This window comes from Macaca fascicularis, chromosome 9 (genome assembly GCF_037993035.2).
Source record: "Macaca fascicularis isolate 582-1 chromosome 9, T2T-MFA8v1.1".
NCBI classification, from domain to species: Eukaryota; Metazoa; Chordata; class Mammalia; order Primates; family Cercopithecidae; genus Macaca; species Macaca fascicularis.
Genome location: NC_088383.1, coordinates 66,457,763 through 66,476,919, shown reverse-complemented (window position 1 = coordinate 66,476,919; position 19,157 = coordinate 66,457,763). Strand labels below are relative to the sequence as shown.

General features: G+C 39.4%; 1 protein-coding gene across 1 annotated transcript in view; it reads right to left on the bottom strand.

Moving 5' to 3' along the window:
• Positions 1–4,202: 4,202 nt before the first annotated feature.
• Positions 4,203–19,157, bottom strand: part of DYDC1 (DPY30 domain containing 1) — a 21,030-nt gene continuing 6,075 nt past the window's right edge. The window contains exons 4-7 of the mRNA XM_005565289.3: positions 10,620–10,712; positions 7,364–7,420; positions 6,736–6,840; positions 4,203–4,461 (exon numbers count right to left, since the gene is read on the bottom strand). Of these exons, the coding sequence (XP_005565346.1) occupies positions 4,432–4,461; positions 6,736–6,840; positions 7,364–7,420; positions 10,620–10,712 (285 nt within the window). The 3' untranslated portion in view covers positions 4,203–4,431. The remainder of the gene's footprint in view (positions 4,462–6,735; positions 6,841–7,363; positions 7,421–10,619; positions 10,713–19,157) is intronic.

The window sequence follows — 19,157 nt, the reverse complement described above, 5'->3', positions numbered from 1 at the left end:
AACAAGTAGACAATCTAGAACTGAAAAGTACAACAACTGGAATGAAAATTTTACAAGAGAGACTCAACAGCAGTTCTGAGCTGGCAGAAGAATGTATCAGAGACCAGTGGGACACCAAGTGTACCCGCATATGCATAACAAAGTTGTAGGAGAAAGAAAGGAGCAAAAAGAATATTGAGAAAATAAAATATCCTAAATTTGATGAAAAATATTAACCTACACATCTAAGAAATTTAATTAACTCCAAGCAGGATAAACCCAAAGAGATGTACAATGAGACAAATCATAATCAGTCTGTCAAAAGATAAGAACAAAAAGAGTGAATTTTCAGAGCAGCAGGAGAAAAGTAGCTCATCACATACAAGGGATCTTCAATAAAATTAATAGCAATTTCTTATCAAAAACCTTGGAGGACAGAAGGCAGTGGGAGGACATATTCAAGGTGGTAAAAAAAGTGACAATCAATAATGCTCTACCTAGTAAAAATATTCTTCAAAAATGAATGGGAAAATATAATCTTATATTTGAAAAAACTTAAAGATGACACAAAAAACTATTAGAACTCATAAATTCAGTAAACTTGCAGAATACAAAATCAGCATACAAAAATCAGTAGCATCTCTATATGCCAACAGTGGACAAACTGAAAAAGTAATCAAGAAAGTAATGCCATTTACAATAGCTACAAATAAAATAAAATATCTAGGAATTAACCAAAGAAGTAGAAGATCTTTACAACAAAAACTATAAAACACTGATGCAAGAAATTGAAGAGGACATCAAAAAATGGAAAACTATTCCAATTTCATGGATTGAAAAAATCAACATGTTAAAATCTCCATACTACCCAAAGCAATCTACAGAGCCAATGCAATCCCTATCAAAATACCAAGGACATTCTTCACAGAAATAGAAAAACAATCTTAAAATTTATATGGAATCACAAAAGACCCAGCAAAAAAAAATGTGGAGGAATTACATTGCCTGGTTTCAAATTATACTACAGAGCTATAGTAACCAAAATGGCATGGTACCGGAATGAAAGCAGACACGTAGACCAGTGAAACAAAATAGAGAAGCCATAAATAAATCCATATATCTACAGTGAATTCACTTTTGACAAAGGTGCCAAGATCATACATACATTCTCTTCAATAAATGGTGCTGGAGAAACTGGATATCCATATGCAGAAGAATGAAACTGGACCCCTATTTCTTGCCATATACAAAAACCAAATCAAAATGGATTAAAGGCTTAAATCTAAAACCTCAAACTACAAAACAACTAAAAGAAAACATTGGGGACACTCTCTAGGACATTGGAGTGGGCAAGATTTCTTGAGTAATACCCCACAAGCACAGGCACCAAAGCAAAAATGGACAAATGGGATCGAATCAAGTTAAAAAGCTTCTGCATAGCAAAGGAAACAATTAACAAAGTGAAGAGACAACACACAGAATGGGAGAAAATATTTTCAAACTGCTCATCTGACAAAGGATTAATAAGCACAATACATAAAGAGCCCAAACAACTCTACAGGAGAACTAATTATTCAATTAAAAAATGGACAAAGATCTGAATAGTCATTTCTCAAGAGAAGATATACAAATGGCAAACAGGTATATAAAAAAGTGTTCAACATTGTTGATCATCAGAGAAATGCAAATCAAAACTGTAATGAGATATCTCACCCGAGTTCAAATGGCTTTTATCCAAAGACAGGCAATAACAAATACTATAGAGGATGCAGAGAAAAGGGAACCCCCATATTACATTCCCATTGGTGGGATCTCATGTAACCCACAAATCATGTAACCCATCTCATGTAAAACATCTCATGTAACCCACAAATACATACACCTACTTTGTACCCACAAAAATTAAAAATTCATTTTAAAAAAGATTCAAGGAAAATGTGTGTTTGATGCATATGTATTTTAATGGTCTCATTTTTCACGGGGAGAAAACTTAATTACCTATATTGACAAGCTTCATATCTCCCATGCTTTTATCCATTCCCTCTTCTGGAATATTTGTCTTCCTCAAGACCAGTTCATCAGTAAAATCTAGAATATGTCAATTGAGCCTAGGAGGTCATCCAGCAACAGAAAGCTTGTCAAAATAGGAACCATTTCCATCCCTACCACTGGGTGGGTCTAAAATGAGTACTGCTGCCATCAGCAAGACCCTCTAAGACTCTGAGATATAGCTCAGGGTAGCAGCTTTATTTGAGTCATCTCCCTGCAAGGACAGGAGCCTCTCTTACTTCCTCCTCCCTCTTGTGCCTAGCTCTGGCTAAGGGTCTTAATAAGACTATACCCTTCCCAGAACCACAGTGTTTCATGCTGTGACTAGCCGACACACAGAGACTTTTGCTGCCAAATCTGCCTCCAAGCCACACCCTCTGGAAACTGTCACAGCCTGTGCTGAGCCCAAAACTCTTTGAGCCTGTCTTTTACCCACAGGCCTCCATGATGGTGCCCTTTGGGCTGAGCCAGGGTCTGGAAGGACACTCTGCTCCTTGTCTCCCTTGGACACTCTTGCCTGGGTAGATGTGAATGCAGGTCATCCATGCTGGGGGCACAGTGCCTGGCAACTGAATTCACACAGAAATCATCTGTCTCTCCAGTTTTTCCTCAAAATTGTACAGAACTGGTATGACAGGATAACATTTTTAATGAAACATTTTTAATGAAACTATAATTTATCTTTTTATCTCTTCCTATTTGTCTTAATCCATTTTGTATTTCTACAACAGAATATTACAGAATGGTAATCAAGAAAATACATTTATTTCTTACAGTTTTGGAGGTTGGGAAGTCCAGGTCAAGGGGCCTGCAGCTGGTGAGGGCCTTCTTGCTGTGTCATCCCATGGCTGAAGGTGGAAGGACAAGAGAGTGCAAGAGAGCAAGAGGGGGCTGAACTCACTTTTATAACAAGCCCACTCTCACCATAACTAACCCACTTCTGTGACAATGGCATTCATCCATGTAGAAGGGCAGAGCCCTCACGACCTCTTCACCTCTTAAAGGTCTCACCTCTCAACACGGTTGTATTTGGGAAGAGAGGGGGACACATTCAAACCATAGCACCATTCAAGCAAATGGACCATTCTGTACTCATTGCCTCAAGAAAAGTACTTTATAAGCCAAAATAGAATTTTTTTAAAGGAGTTTCTCTTGGCATTTGTGTTTTCACACCTATGTCCTTAAGAATAGAATAGAAATAGAAAGGACTCACATCATAGATTTTGAAGAATTTTGTAAAGGAAGTAAGTATCCTTAGATGCCACAGAGTCTAAGGATAGACTGGAAACTTCAAAGGGGCCAGGAATGTGTGGCCTGTATCCAGTCAGATCTTCTCACCAACAGTTGCCCCAATATTTGAGCCCACTGATAGAGCCAGAAGACATGAATACTCCTTTGCACCCCAGAACTTTGTTTCATCCCATTCAATTCACTCTATGTGAACACATCCTGCAATATCCCTAGACTTTCTAAACCCCAAAGAGGAAGACAGGAATCTAGACACCCAGCTGGGCAGAGAGGTGAGGAAGGGAAAGTCCTCCTATCTGTTCTTGGCTGTGGAGGAACAAGCTAAGCTGGAGGAAACTCCCCCACCAGGACAGTGATGAAACACTCCTTCCCCCATCCCAACACCATCATATAAGTGTGGCTTAAGTGGTTCTATGAAGCATCAGCTCCCAGCAAACTGGGGAGAGTTCTGCAGTTCACACCCAGGAGGAGATACCACATCTAGAGTATGTTGCACACCCTCCTGAGCCCTGCACAATGGCAGCCTCACTCACTTCTCACAGACCAGCAACTTTCTTTTCTTTTTTTTTTTTTTTTTTTTTGAGACAGAGTCTCACTCTGTTGCCCAGGCTGCAGTGCAGTTGTACGATCTCAGCTCATGCAACCTTCTCCTGCCTCAGCCTCCTAAGTAGCTGGGATTACAGATGCCCACCACCATGCCCGGCTAATTTTCTTTTGTATTTTTAGTAGAGATGGGGTTTCACCATGTTGACTAGGCTGGTCTCAAACTCCTGACCTCAAATGATCCACCTGCCTCGGCCTCCCAAAGTGCTGGGAGGGATTACAGGTGTGAGCCACCGCTCCCGGCCAGCAGCTTGCCTCTCAGGCAGTCTTGCTCTTGCATAGACGCACATATTAGTTCAGCTCACCTCTCATTTGCCTCTTTTGGTTGCTTCAGCAAACTGTCCTATTTTCCCAATGGAAATGTATAAATAACCAGTTGAACTGAAGGATCCAAAATAATACTTTGAGGCTACTCTTGAAGCCCATTCATAAGCTGTCCTTAGAGGAAAAAAAAAAGTAGAGTTCAAGTTTGAAGGCAAAAAAATACAAATTGGGAAACTCATTATTTGAAATTTGAAACAAACAAAAACATTTATTGCTCTTGGGTTGGTCCTACAAATCTTGATCAATGTTTAATGCAACCTAAAAGCAAAACAAAAAGTAAATATGCCTTAATACAATTAGAACTGTGAAAAGGCACAAGCCAAAGAAATAAAGCTTAGGTAACTTCTATGTGACTACATGAATGAAATTTTTGAGAGTTTCAGATTATTTCAAATGATATGCAAATTGAATATAACCATAAATTATGTTCTCAAAGTAGTTATTGTTCCATCCTTTCTTCTACTTCTCTTACTATGTGTTCTCATCCTTCTCGTAGGCTCCTCTTCCTGTGGCCATCCCTTCAGTGTTGGAATTGCTAATGGTTACTCCCTGAGCCCCCAGGCCTTCACACACTGCACACTCTCCTAGGTACCTTACTCACTCCCCTTGCTTCATTCAGCACATATGCCCATGACTGCTGAATTTATATCTCCGGCCTGGGCCCCTTCCTAACGTCAACTGTTCTTGGCTATTTTCACCTGCATATCTCAGAGCCACCTGAGAGTCAACATCTCTGCAACTGAAGTAATCAGTTTTTAAAAACCTGCTTCCTCTTCTTATGTTCATCAACTCATCAAATGGTAACACTCTTAACTCAGTAGTCCAAGGAAGACATTTAGGCTTCATCCTGACCCTGCCCCGCACTGATCCTGTGAGCCTGTCTTAAATCCACTCAGTTCCCTCCATCTCTGCTGTCTAACCCCAGTCATCTTACATCTGGATCAGTGCAATAACTTCCTAAGCGGTCTCCCTTTTTCCACTCCTGTTCCACACCAATCCTCTCTCCACCTTATAAAACACAGATTGAATCTTTAAGTCCTTTCAGTAACTCCTACTGCACCTAAGTCCAAAATCCCTAAGGCAACATACACGACCCAGTGTGCTCTGCCTTTATCCACCTCTCCAGCTTAAAATCATACCATTTTCCTAGCTCCACGTACCTTAGCCATTAATACTGGACAACTTCAGTCCCTTGAAAGCATCTTGCTGTCTCTATCCTCTGGGCTCATCTCAGGCTAATTCCTTGAACTTCACCTCCTCAGGAAGACTTGTCCAGCCCCGGTCAAGTCTCTCCCTACTCTGTCCCTCAAAGAACCTTCCCCATTGACCCATGTCCCCCAAGGGCAGAAGCCCAATCCATTTTGTTCATTGGCATTTTCTAGCTCCTTGCATAGTGCCAAATCATAGCTGACATTTAATAAAACTTTAAACAATTAACACTGAGTCTGTGCAGCTCCACTTTCTGAACAGCTCTTGAAAATAACATTTACTTCAGGCCATCAACATCTTGTCCCCTAGATTACTACCTCCTAAGCCGTCTCCTGACACCTACTTCTCCATTTTCTTCCCCACACTGTTGCCAGATGGTCTTTGCAAAATGCAGTTCTCATCATATGAGCCTCCACTGCCTTTGGGATAAAATCTAAGCCTCTGAACAGAAATGACAAGTGCTTTCATGGTCTGGCCCCTACTTTCTCCTGGCCTCAGCTCTCACCCCTCCCTGCCTCACTCCCTCTACACTCTCTCCTATCTGGGTCTTCACACCTTCCGTGCTGTCTGCCTGGAGCACTACCCTCGGCCTCCCATGCCACCAGTGAGTAGCAAATCATTAGTTTCCTTCCCGACTGAGGTTCCTCAACTGTGCTGGCTGTCCCTCCTTGTTAGTGTACATGAATTAAAGTGACCAAAATGTACCCTTCTTCCAGGACAGTCCTGGCTTACATCTGCTGAGCCGGCTCTCATTCTCAAAAGCATACTGGTTTGGACAATAAATTACGTGGTCCCGCTAACCATGACTATTAAATGCTCATCTAATTGTCTGTTTCTTCCCTGACAATAAACTCCACAAGATCAAAGCCATCTGCCTTATTCACCACACCATCAGGCATAGTGCCTGGCATATGGAAGATGTGGTATGTTTGTTAAATAAACAAATGTACTTACATACTGGAGAAGCATGCACTCTCATTAAGGCATTCATTTGGTTCCAGGGTTTGTTACTGAGGACCAAAATCGTGCCCCCTACACCAAATTTAAAGATCGTGTATTTCACAAAATGATTTTAAAACATATTTTGAAGAGGTTTTGAGGTCACAGATACAGAGACATAGATAAGCCAATGACACACTTCACAAAAGGGCAGAATGCCAATTAGGAATATAATCGGCAACCAGGGAACTGATTTTCTCTGAAGCAAAAGGCCCGTTTGCCAACCAATCCTGGCCTAGCCTCATTTTCCCTAGGCTTTACCTAAGTGAAAAAATCAAAAACAAAAACAAAAAAGAGCTTTTTAAAAAACACGCTGATACTGACATCAGAAAACATTGGTTCATCAAGTTCTTCCACTCTGCTCAAGTTAGGTGCTCCATAACGATCGCTGATTTCAGCTAGTGTTTTGCCTGAGTCTAGTGTTGCTTCCTACAATCAAAAAATTTATGTTTACTTTTAAATTATTTCAAAATTAATACATTACTTTTCTTTCAATTTTGATTAAAAATTTTCTGATTTATAACATCAAAATTCAACATTATTAATTAGTGGAATTAACCAATTTCTGTTAATGACAAGAGAATTCTGGTAATGAATTGAGTATCCTAGAATATAAAGCTAGAATTCCGGCAATAAATGCTAAAACTTTTCTTTAAATACCTGCAGAAATTTAAAATAATTGTAAGTAATTATGTGGTAAATAGCTTCAATATCTCAAGAGAGCCTAGTTTTTTTAAATCCAAACACAAACTGAATGTCCAATTTTTACCTACTGTGAGATTTTTCTTCAAAGCACATTATTTGTGACTTGTTATTACCAGAAAATATATATGGACTATCAGTTTTGATAATATACTTGCTAAAAATTTAGCTACTTATGCATCAAAATTAAGCTTAAATTATAGGATACTCAATTCATTTCACATAACATAGAATGACTTTTTCTTCTCACCTCTGAATATAGAGTATCTTCACTCCTAACTAGATTTTCCATATTCATTCTCATCTCCTATAATATATAAAAATTAAGAAAATACTTTGAATATACTTCATTTTGATTTCATATTTCATTTTTGGCATTTTTATTTTTACACAATGCTATGATCAATTTAAAGCAAAAATGCTGTCACTCTGAAAGAGAATGATCTGATTACACATTACAAAACTGCAGATCACAGTCTTATTTAATACTCTATACTAATAGAAGGCAACCATGTTTTATATATAATTAAATAAAACTTTTTAAAAAGTGAAATGGACTGAAACATTTAAACTGAAGCCAAATTATCTGCCAATATAAAAACTGACAAAATAAAAATTATAATAGAACCTTAGAACAAGAGATTTTAAAGAGAAACTACACTTAAGTAGAGTTTTGCACATCATGAGAAAGAAGTAAACACTTCTACAGGAACTAATCTGGCCCAATGCAGAGGGACCTGAGCGATGCCCTCTTTAATACTCTGAGCACTGCAGTAGGAATGTACTGCCAATATGGGAGACCTCTTTCTGAATGTGAAAATATTCTTCTAGCCAGCCAAACCTTGCTATGCCATCTACCTTTTCATTCTAAAGCAGCACGGTGGCCTAACTGACCCTGAGCTGATTGATTTTGGCTGCTACACCACCAGTGATTTCTTGATCATACATATGGTTACCCTAATGATAGGAACATAAACAGCACTGTTTTCCCAAGACCACTCCATTTTCCTGGTAACTTCTTATCCAGCATCCACAAGGCTATATTGGGAACATCCATATTCTTATAGGACCATGTTCCCCCACCACAGAGATGGATATTTGACACAAACTAAGTCAGTCAGAATCCTTCTCCGAGATTCTTTTCTTAACTGAAACTAAAACAAGGCATCCATTCCTCTTGGATGGTAGAAGCCACAACATTCTAAGACTCAGAAGCCATTAAGGCTCATGTTCCCCACCCATGTGTAGCAAAGCAGCCCATAGTGAAAGAGTGAAACTAACAACCAGGGGAACAGCAGAGGGGAGAGCCCTGGTAGCATCTGATTCTCTTGCTCCCAAAGTCTGAAAGGCCCAGTGATACCAAGTCCTTCACAGTTTATTAAACCCTTCCTTCAACCCCGAATCCTTCCAGCAAATTTTCCTTTGCACATGATAGTTTACACTGCGAGTCTGCAGCCATAAGAAAGCCAGGGGAAAGGACAGGAGTGGACTCATTTCTTAGCAATGTGCGAGGGAGTGGTACTTTGCCGGGGAGTACCTATGCTATGGTGAGGGATGATAAGCCTATAGAAATAGGAATTACTAAAGTTATTGTGGCTCTGATCACACAGGCTGCTGATGCCTAGAGATAGTAAAATAACATGAGTGTGGCTCTCTGGAGCCACAAAATAGAGACCAATCCTTCCTATAGACTTTTAAGCACTTTAATGTAGCTATCAGATCACTTTGATTTAAAAGTATTTTAAATTCCTTTATTTTGATCACTGCCTTCTTGATATGTTCCTGTATTTTCTCTTTCAGTTTAGATCCGTGAATCTCTTTCAAAAATTATTTAATTTTTAATTTTTACTGACATATAATAGCTGTACATATTTACAATGTACATGCGATATTTTGATACAAGCATACAATATGTAATGATCAAATCAGGATATTTGAGATATCCATCACCTTAAACATCATGTCTTTGTGAATCTGTTTTTTTTTTGAGACGGAGTCTCGCTCTGTTGCCCAGGCTGGAGTACAGTAGCGAGATCTCAGCTCACTGCAAGCTCCGCCTCCTGCCTCCTGGGTTCACGCCATTCTCCTGCCTCAGCCTCCCGAGTAGCTGGAACTACAGGCGGCCACCACCACGCCCAGCTAATTTTTTTGTATTTTTAGTAGAGATGGGGTTTCACCATGTTAGCTAGGATAGTCTTGATCTCCTGACCTCGTGATCTGCCCACCTTGACCTCCCAAAGTGCTGGGATTACAGGTGTAAGCCATGGTGTCCGGCCCTTTTGTGAATCTTAAAGACAAAGGGGATGCTTGTGTATGTGTGCATACAGGCATATCCCTGTGCTCACACTACGCTCAGACTAAGACAGCATCAGCATCTGTATTTTTTTAAACTACGTATAGGGCTTTTATCCTTTTAAAAAAATCTCACTTTTTGATTTAATTCACCATTCATACTTTTGAAATATTGCTTTAATAAATGATTCTCTCATCTAAGCATCAATAAACATAATGAACATTGTCTATAAAACCTGCTTCTTTTTTCAGTTTTAATTATGGAATAAAAAGGGGGAGCGACATTTGATTAAAAGATAGTAGCTATAAATTCAGTCATCTAGAATATTGGTCTATATGACTCATAGCTTTTGGATGCAGGAAATATGGGTCAAACTCGAGACCTGACATGATACAGACACAACCAATGAAGATGGGCTTTCTTGAAATAAGTTACTTTAGGCCGGGTGCGGTGGCCCACATCTGTAATCCTAGCAATTTGGGAGGACAAGGTGGGCAGATTGCCTGAGCTCAGGAGTTCGAGATCAGCTTGGACAATATGGTGAAACCCTGTCTCTACTAAAAATACAAAAAATTACCCAGGCATGGTTGTGCGTGCCTGTAATCCCAGCTACTCAGGAGGCTGAGGCACGAGAATTGCTTGAACCCAGGACGTAGAGGTTGCAGTGAGCCGAGATCACGCCACTGCACTCCAGCCTGGGTGACAGAGTGAGACTCTGTCTCAAAAAAAAAAACAAAAAAAAGTTACTGCATAGTTTATTTTAATGAAAGGCATGAAAGTCCATGTATGAACATACTTTAAAATGTAAATTCTTGTTGTTAATACACTAACATAAAGACATAGACTACTGCCTCTGAGATCGGAATACCCTCAATATTCAACATCAGCTAATATAACTAGGAACAGCTAGCTCTTGACTAAAATGTTGAGGGTATCACTATTAGAGAACCCTACTACTCACAGAGAACTTTCACAAACACTTGTATAAGAATCCAGTGAGACATTGCTAATAGTATTATACTGCTAGCTCTAGTTTTGAAACAGGTAAACTGAGACTGAAAAAGGTCATGAGACTTGTTTAGCTTACACAGCTAATATGTGGCATGTCTTCAGACTACAAATCCCATGGTCCTTCTGCCAACAGCTGAAATAAACAGTTTGAAGATTCTAGAGAGTTTTAAATAAAACTGACGTTTATAAAACTTCAAATTACCTTGTCTAATTGTTCTTGAGCTCTCTGTAGTTCTTGTATTCTCTGCCTCTCTTTTTCTTGCATTTCCAACTCCAGCTGCAATGCCAGCTGTTGCTGAATATTCAGAAATATGTCATATTACAGTTAGATTAATTGCAAGATAATTAAGTTTATACCCACCTTCCTTTCAGAAACTTACAATAAATGGTCACATCCAACTAATACTTTAGTTTCTACAAAAGTTTCCTGAAGCATAAAATTTTTTAAAAAGATTTTAATCTTCCTTAATTGCAAATTACAGAAAGCACAATTTGTACAAAATCATTTTCTCTTTTCTTCTTAAAGTAACAAATGAGATTGCAATAACTTTCCAGATAAATTTCTTTAAGCATAGATGGGTCTTCAAATAGCCACACATTGGTTGTAGAAGAGTGAGTGAGAAACTCTTCAGAATATCATCTGATGGCTCATGCCTATAATCCCAGCACTTTGGGAGGCCAAGGTGGGCAGATCATTTGAGGTCAGGAATTTGAGAAGAGCCTGGCCAACATGGTGAAACCCTGTCTCTACTAAAAACACAAAAATTAGCTGTAAAAAAGATTACAGGGTGGCACACACCTGTAATCTCAGCTACTCGGGAGGCTGAGGCAGGAGAATCGCTTGAACCTGGGAGGTGGAGGTTGCAGTGAGCCACGATTGTGCCATTGCATTCCAGCCTAGGCAACAGAGTAAGACTCCCTCAAAAAAGAAAGAAAAGAAAAGAAAAGAAAAGAAAAGAAAAGAAAAGAAAAGAAAAGAAAAGAAAAAAGGAAGGAAGGAAGGAAGGAAGGAAGGAAACAAAAGAAAAGAAGAAAAAAGAATATCATCTGAAATCATGACTAACCAACAATATATTTGCTCCCAACTCAGCATATCTGTCACACTAGGATAGGGTTCAGCAATAAAGCCTGTGGGCCAAAGCCAACCCAACTCCTATTTTTTACAGCTTACAAACAAAGAATGGCTTTTACATTTTTAAATTGAAAAATTTAAAAGAAATAATATTTCATGACATAGGAAAACGGTATGAAATTTAAATTTCAGCATCCTTAACTAAAGCTTTATTGAAACACAGCCATGCCCATTTGTTTACATATTGTCTATGAGCACTTTTGTGCTGCCACAGCAGAGTGTAGTCGTTGTAACAGAGACCACATGTGGTGCACTCACCACTTTGCCTGGCTGCTCAGCACCCTACAAACCACAGTAACATTATTGTAACAGCAGTGTTTGGAGTACCATGGTATCACTATACTGTGACATTTAAAAAAATTATATCCATTATGTCAAAACAAGAAAGCCAGGGATGGGTGGCTCATTCCTGTAATCCCAGCTACTCAGGAGTGAGGCAGGAGGATTACTTGAAGCCAGGAGTTCAAGACCAGCCTGGGCAGCATAGTGAGAGCCCCATCTCTAAACAAAATTTTGAGATAAAAAAAGAAAACAAGTGAACTTTGAAGGTCGCACTTTTAAGGCACACTGGAGTGTGTATTATTTTGTCATCAAATTAAATGGCAAAATATGTTTCCCGCTATATAGTGCCACTGTGCTAAAAGAATATAATAAATATCAACATTACCAGACTAAGCACTCATCACAATAGTCCCAGCTCACTGAGCACAAAGGTCAGAAAAATTAGAAAATTTAAAACAGAATTGGCTGGGCATGGTGGCTCACACCTGTAATCCCAGCACATGGGAGGCCTGAAGTCAGGAGTTCGAGATCAGCCTGGCCAACATGGTGAAACCCCGTCTCTACTAAAAATATCAAAAAAAAATTAGCCAGGCAGGTGCCTGTAGTCTCAGCCACTTGGGAGGCTGAAGCAAGAGAATCACTTGAACCTGGGAGGCAGAGGTTGCAGTGAGCTGAGATCGCGCCACTGCATTCCAGCTTGAGTGACAGAACGAGACTCTGTCTAAAAAAAAACAAAAACAGAATTATCACAGCAGAATTTCTTTGCAACACTTATAAATGAAAATAAGTCTGCAACAAAAGTAGGGTTCCAAGTAGCTCATTTGTTATGCAAGCAAGGAAACATATTTACCAATGGTGAGTGAATTAAAACATGTTTTATTTCAGTGGCCAGAAAAACGTGTCCAGGAAAAAAAAAACTTGTCTAAGATTTTAGCCTTTTGGTGAGAATAGCTGCTCAGAGTTGACACTGGGAGCAACATCAATAGTCAACTAAAAACAAGGCATATGATTCTGCGTGCCTTTCCTTGGCTCCTGATAAGTAGACAGATGTTCCTGACACTGCTCAGTTGTTCATGGAAAGGGTCAATACTGAGTTTGAAGTGCCTGAAAAACCAAACCTCTATGAATAGTCTTTGATATGGTTTGGCTGTGTCCCCATTCAAATCTCAACTTGAATTTTATCTCCCAGAATTCCCAAGTGTTGTGGGAGGGACCCAGAAGGAATCATGGGAGCTGGTCTTCCCTGTGCTATTCTTGTGATAGTGAATAAGTCTCATGAGATCTGATGGGTTTATCAGGGGTTTCCACTTTTGCTTCTTCCTCATTTTCTTTTGCTGCCACCATGTAAAAAGTGCCTTTCGCCTCCCACCATGATTCTGAGACCTCCCCAGCAATATAGAACTGTTAAGTCCAATTAACTCTTTTTCTTCCCAGTATTCGGTATGTCTTTATCAGCTGCTTGAAAACGGACTAATACAGTCTTCATGGAACAATTACAGGCAAGAGTATTTTCAAAGTCGTTCAGACACACCAATTCAATACAACCTGCAGTGAAATCTGCTAAGATGTGTTACAGCTGACAGTGATAAAAATACGTGTGGAATAGAAAAAGGCTGAGCTGAACAAATTTACAGAGCTCATGAGAAAATAGAGTGTTTAAAGATAGTAAGTGGTCAGCATATTACTCAACAGCAGCTACTCTGTGAAAGTATCTGAATCTATGATGTGTTATTGAGCCAGCGGTGTCAACTGTGACCTTCATTCACTCTTGTAAACTGGACCATCAGTTCCGTGAATTTTTGTCAGAAACAGAAGCTGGATATATCCTGATGTCCTACCACACAGCAATTCCATGGCTTAACAGTTATATTATGAATTTTTGAGCTCAGGGCCAAGATTTAACTTTTTATTGTGTAAATTGAAGGCGCATATAATGTTTTGATATAGATATACATAGTGAATACTTACCACAGGTAAGCAATTTCAATATCCATCATCTTAGACAGTTACTTTTGTATGGTAAGAGCACCTAAAATCTACTCTTAAAAAATTTCTAGGCCGGGCGCGGTGGCTCAAGCCTATAATCCCAGCACTCTGGGAGGCCGAGATGGGCAGATCACGAGGTCAGGAGATCGAGACCATCCTGGCTAACACGGTGAAACCCCGTCTCTACCAAAAGGTACAAAAAACTAGCCGGGCGAGGTGGCGGGCGCCTGTAGTCCCAGCTACTCGAGAGACTGAGGCAGGAGAATGGCGTAAACCCGGGAGGCGGAGCTTGCAGTGAGCTGAGATCCGGCCACTGCACTCCAGCCTGGGCGACAGAGCGAGACTCCGTCTCAAAAAAAAAAAAAAAAAAAAATTTCCAGTACACAATACAATCTTATTGGTTATCATCCTCATGATGTACTTTAGATCTCTACATTTATTCATACTGCATAATTGCAATTTTGTACCTTTTGACCTACATCTCCTCATTCTTCTTCCAGGCCTACCCCCACTCCACCTCTTGGTAACCACTGTTCTAGTCTCTGTTTTTATGTATTCAAAATTTTTTTTTTTTAAGATTTCCACATAGAAGCATGTGGTATTTTTCTTTTGATGTCTGGTTTATTTCACTTAACATCACGTCCTTCAGTTTCATCCATGTCATCACAAATGGCAGGATCTACTTTTTTCTTAAAGCTGAATAATATTCCTTTATATATACATATATGTGATACATATATGTGAGATATATATACAAGATATACATGAGAAATACATCTTACGTTTTTTCGAGACAGGGTCTTGCTCTGTCACCCAGGTGGGAGTACAGTGGCGCCGCCTCAACCTCTGGGGCTCAAGCAATCCTCCCACCTCAGCTTCCTGAGTAGCTGGGACCACAGGTGCATGCCATCATCATCATGCCTGGATAATTTTTACATTTTTTCTAGAGATGAGGTCTCCCTATGTTGTCCAGGCTGGTCTCGAACTCCTGACCTCAAGTGATCCTCAGGCCTCGGCCTCCTAAAGTACTGGGATTACAGGTGTGAGCCTTTGTGCCCAGCTCACAATTTCTTTATCCAGTCATGCACTGACAGACATTTAGGTTGTTTCCAAATCTTGGCTATTGTAAATAATGCTGTGATGGACATGGGAGTGCAGGTAATCTCTATGAGGTGCTGGTTTCGTTTCCTTTGAATATATACTGAGAAGAGGAATTACAGGGTCATATGGTAGCTTTTCGTTTTTTGAAATACACCCATACCATTTTGCATAATGGCTGCACCAATTTGTATTCCCATCAACAGTGTATAACAGTTCACTTTTCTCCACACCCTCACCAATATGTGTCTCTTCCCTTTTTTTTTTTTTTTGCACTCACCCAGGCTGGAGTACAGTGGCACAAATCTCGGCTCACCGCAAGCTCCACCTCCCGGGTTCACACCATTCTTCTGTCTCAGCCTCCTAAGTAGCTGGGACTACAGGCGCCTGCCACCACGCCTGGCTAATTTTTTGTATTTTTAGTAGAGTTGGGGTTTCACCATGTTAGCAAGGATGGTCTCGATCTCCTGACCTTGTGATCCACCCGCCTCAACCTCCCAAAGTGCTGGGATTACAGGCGTGAGCCACTGTGCCCGGCCATGTCTCTTCCCTTTCTGATAACAGTCATCCTAGGCCGGACACGGTGGCTCATGCCTGAAATCCGAACACTTTGGGAGGTCGAGGTGAGTGGATCACCTGGGGTCAGGAGTTCAAGACCATCCTGGCCAACATGGCGAAACTCCGTCTCTACTAAAAATACAAAAAAAAAAATTAACCTGGTGTGGTAGCGGGTGCCTGTAATCCCAGCTACTCAGGAGGCTGAGGCAGGGGAATCGCTTGAACCCAGGGAGTAGAGTTTGGAGTGAGCTGAGATCATGCCACTTTACTCTAGCCTGGGCGAAAGAGCAAGACTTCGTCTCCAAAAAAAAAAAAAAGAAAGCAGCCATCCTAATAGGGTTGAGGTGGTATCTCATAGTGGTTTTGATTTGATTTGCACTTCCCTGATGACTAGTGGTGTTGAACATTACCTGTCACTTTTAATAATATATCTGTTGGCCATTTTTATATCTTCTTTGGGGAAATGTCTATTTAGGTCCTTTGCCCATTTTTTAATTGGGTTACTTTTTTTTTTTTTTTTTTTTTTGCTATTGAATTTGCATTCCTTATATATTTTGGAGATTAACTCCTTATCAGATATATGGTTCACAAAATTTTCTCCCAATCCATAGGCTGCCTTTTTGTTTTGCTGATTGTTTGCTGTGCAAGAGCATTTTAGTTCGACCTAGTCCCATTTGTTTAGGTTTGCTTTTATTGCCTGCGTTTTTGGTGTCATATCCAAAAAATCATTGCCAAGACCAATGTCAAGGAGCTTTTTCCACATTATGTTTTCTTCTGGGAGTTTTACAGTTTCAGATCTTCCATTCAGGTCTTTAATCTATTTTGAACTGATTTTTGTGTATGGTAGAAGACAAGGATCTAGTTTCATTGTTTTGCATGTGGATATCCGGTTGTCCCAACACCATTTATTGAAGAGACTATCCTTTTCCCTTTGTGTTTTCTTGCAGGGCTTGTCAAAAATTAGTTGACTGTATATACTTCGACTTATTCCTGGGGTTCTCTATTCTGTTCCACTGGTCTGTGTGTCTGTTTTTATGCCAATACCATGCTGTTGCAATTACTATGGCTTTATAATATTATTCTGGATCAAGTAATTTGATACTTCCAAGTTCGTTTTTCTTTCTCAGGATTGCTTTGGCTATTCAGGGTCTTTTGTACTTCCATACAAATTTTAGAATTGGGTTTTTCTATTTCTGTGAAGAATGCCATCGGAATTTTGATAGGGATTGAGATGAATCTGCAGATTATTTTAGGGCGTATAGACACTTTAACAATACTAACTCTTCTGATATATGAACACAAGATATCTTTCCATTTATTTGTGTCTTCCTCAATTTTTACATTAGTGTTTTACAGTTTTCAAGGTATAGATGTTTCACCTCCTTGGTTAAATTTATTCCTAAGTATATTATTCTTTTTGAAGCTATTATAAATAAGATTGTTTTCTTGGTTTCTTTTTCAAGTAAGTTATTGGTAAACAGGATTTAAATTTTTCTTAATGAGAAGAAATACTCTCAACCACTGTTATCAAACATTCAATAGATTTGGAAATTAGCTTTGGCTGCAGACTTGATAATGTTTCTTAATTCATTCTAAAATTACATTGCAAAACATCACTCATACGTAAAACTTACACTGCAGTAAACTCACTTCAACAACAACTCATGTTGTTTGAATCACAAGTAATATAAAGCTGCTTTATACACTTCCAGTGCTGTTAAAACCAGAACAAGGTATTAGATCTTCGTTCCCAAACACATTGGCAGTGGATGTATTTTCCAACCTCGAACTACAATTCCAGAGTGTTTGTAAGGCCTCAATATAAGTGCAAAGGAAATTTCCATATTTCAAAATCCATTTATGCAATTAAGAAACTTCCATCAGCCTTCAGTTGGAAGTGGCTATTCTACAAAGTAATGCATGCTAAAAGGCAAACAGCAAGAGAAAAATATAATAGAATTCTAGAAATACCTTCTAAGGAATAAACATGCTCAATTTAAATTATACACACATAGACTGATAGCAATTGTTGACAGTAACTATGTATGTAAAAAGACATTTTCAAGGATGAAACACATAAAACCTCATTACAGGTCAGCATTAGCAGATAAACATTTTTAAATAGATTTTGATGATAGAGCACACTAACGCTGAACTTCAACCAAGTGAGATGTTATCTTTTAAAAATTTTTTTAAATTCTCAATAGTAAACCTGTCTAACAAAAAATTTATATTCAATGATTGTTTGAATTCATCAATAAAACATTTGCGAAAATTCATTTTCTCTCTTGCTATTCCTACATGATATGCCGTAATGCCTTCATAATATCCTCAAATTTGCCTCTTGGCCTGCAAAGCATAAAATGTCTACTATCGGGCCGGGCGCGGTGGCTCAAGCCTGTAATCCCAGCACTTTGGGAGGCCGAGATGGGCGGATCACGAGGTCAGGAGATCGAGACCATCCTAGCTAATACGGTGAAACCCCGTCTCTACTAAAAAATACAAAAAACTAGCCGGGCGAGGTGGCGGGCGCCTGTAGTCCCAGCTACTCGGGAGGCTGAGGCAGGAGAATGGCGTGAACCCGGGAGGCGGAGCTTGCAGTGAGCTGAGATCCGGCCACTGCACTCCAGCCTGGGTGACAGAGTGAGACTCCGTCTTAAAAAAAAAAAAAATGTCTACTATCTGACAATGTATTCTAAAATAATAATTTTTTGCAAGTAAAGACATAATAAAGTGATTAATATCTCATTTGCTAAAGGCTTTTAAAGGTAATTCTTGGTATTCCTATATTATCCCCACTAAGAAAAAAGTGATGGGGTAGGTAGCTGAAATGCAGAAACAGTTTCAATCAGCTTTCAGACACTGATAGAGGAAGTTAAATAACTCCAATCTCTCAGCAATAATGCAAAGTGTACTTGTTAAATAACAATCAGATTGATCAAAATAACCAGTTTCTTGACATTTTCAAGAAACTTCCAAAACCTAATCTTTCTTCACACATGAGCAAAACCACTCAAAGCCATTCAAAACAAATAAAAAACAAAAATGCTCTCACTTCAAAATTAAGTTCTTACATAGAAAATGGCAATAAAAATACTTCCCTGTTCACAAAAAACTAGGCTTGCTGGAGAGTGCCTAAAATGTCAAGGAATTTCAAGTCAGCAGTACTGACTATGAGGACAACTGCTTTTGCAACCAGCAAGGAAATAACCAGAGTTCCCAACCTCCAGCTCACATGACTCAGAAGGTATCCAGAGGCCTCTCTGTTTTTCTTCATCTCAACCACACTCTCTCTTAAGCCTTTCTCTGTTGATTGATCTCTCCTATCTATTTCTGCACACCAATCCACTCCATTAACTGGCCATAACATCTCCTGCATAATATTATTTTATCTTCCACCCTAATACAATACTTAGGATTCAATACACAGTGGATTAGTTCATACTGGTCAACATGATATGGCTAGAGAAACTTTTTATTGCTAGCATTGCCAAATTATACACAAGTAAGATAAAGTAGGTGAGCCAAAGAGAGTTAAGTATCTTCCACTTATGATGTAATTGCCTTGGGGAAGGAGAACCACTGGGAATTCTCTGATTTTTGATAGAAAGGGACAGATACCAGCTATAGAAGCTGTAAGAGGAAAGATGGCTCCTAATCCACAGTCGTGGCTGCTGCTGGAAG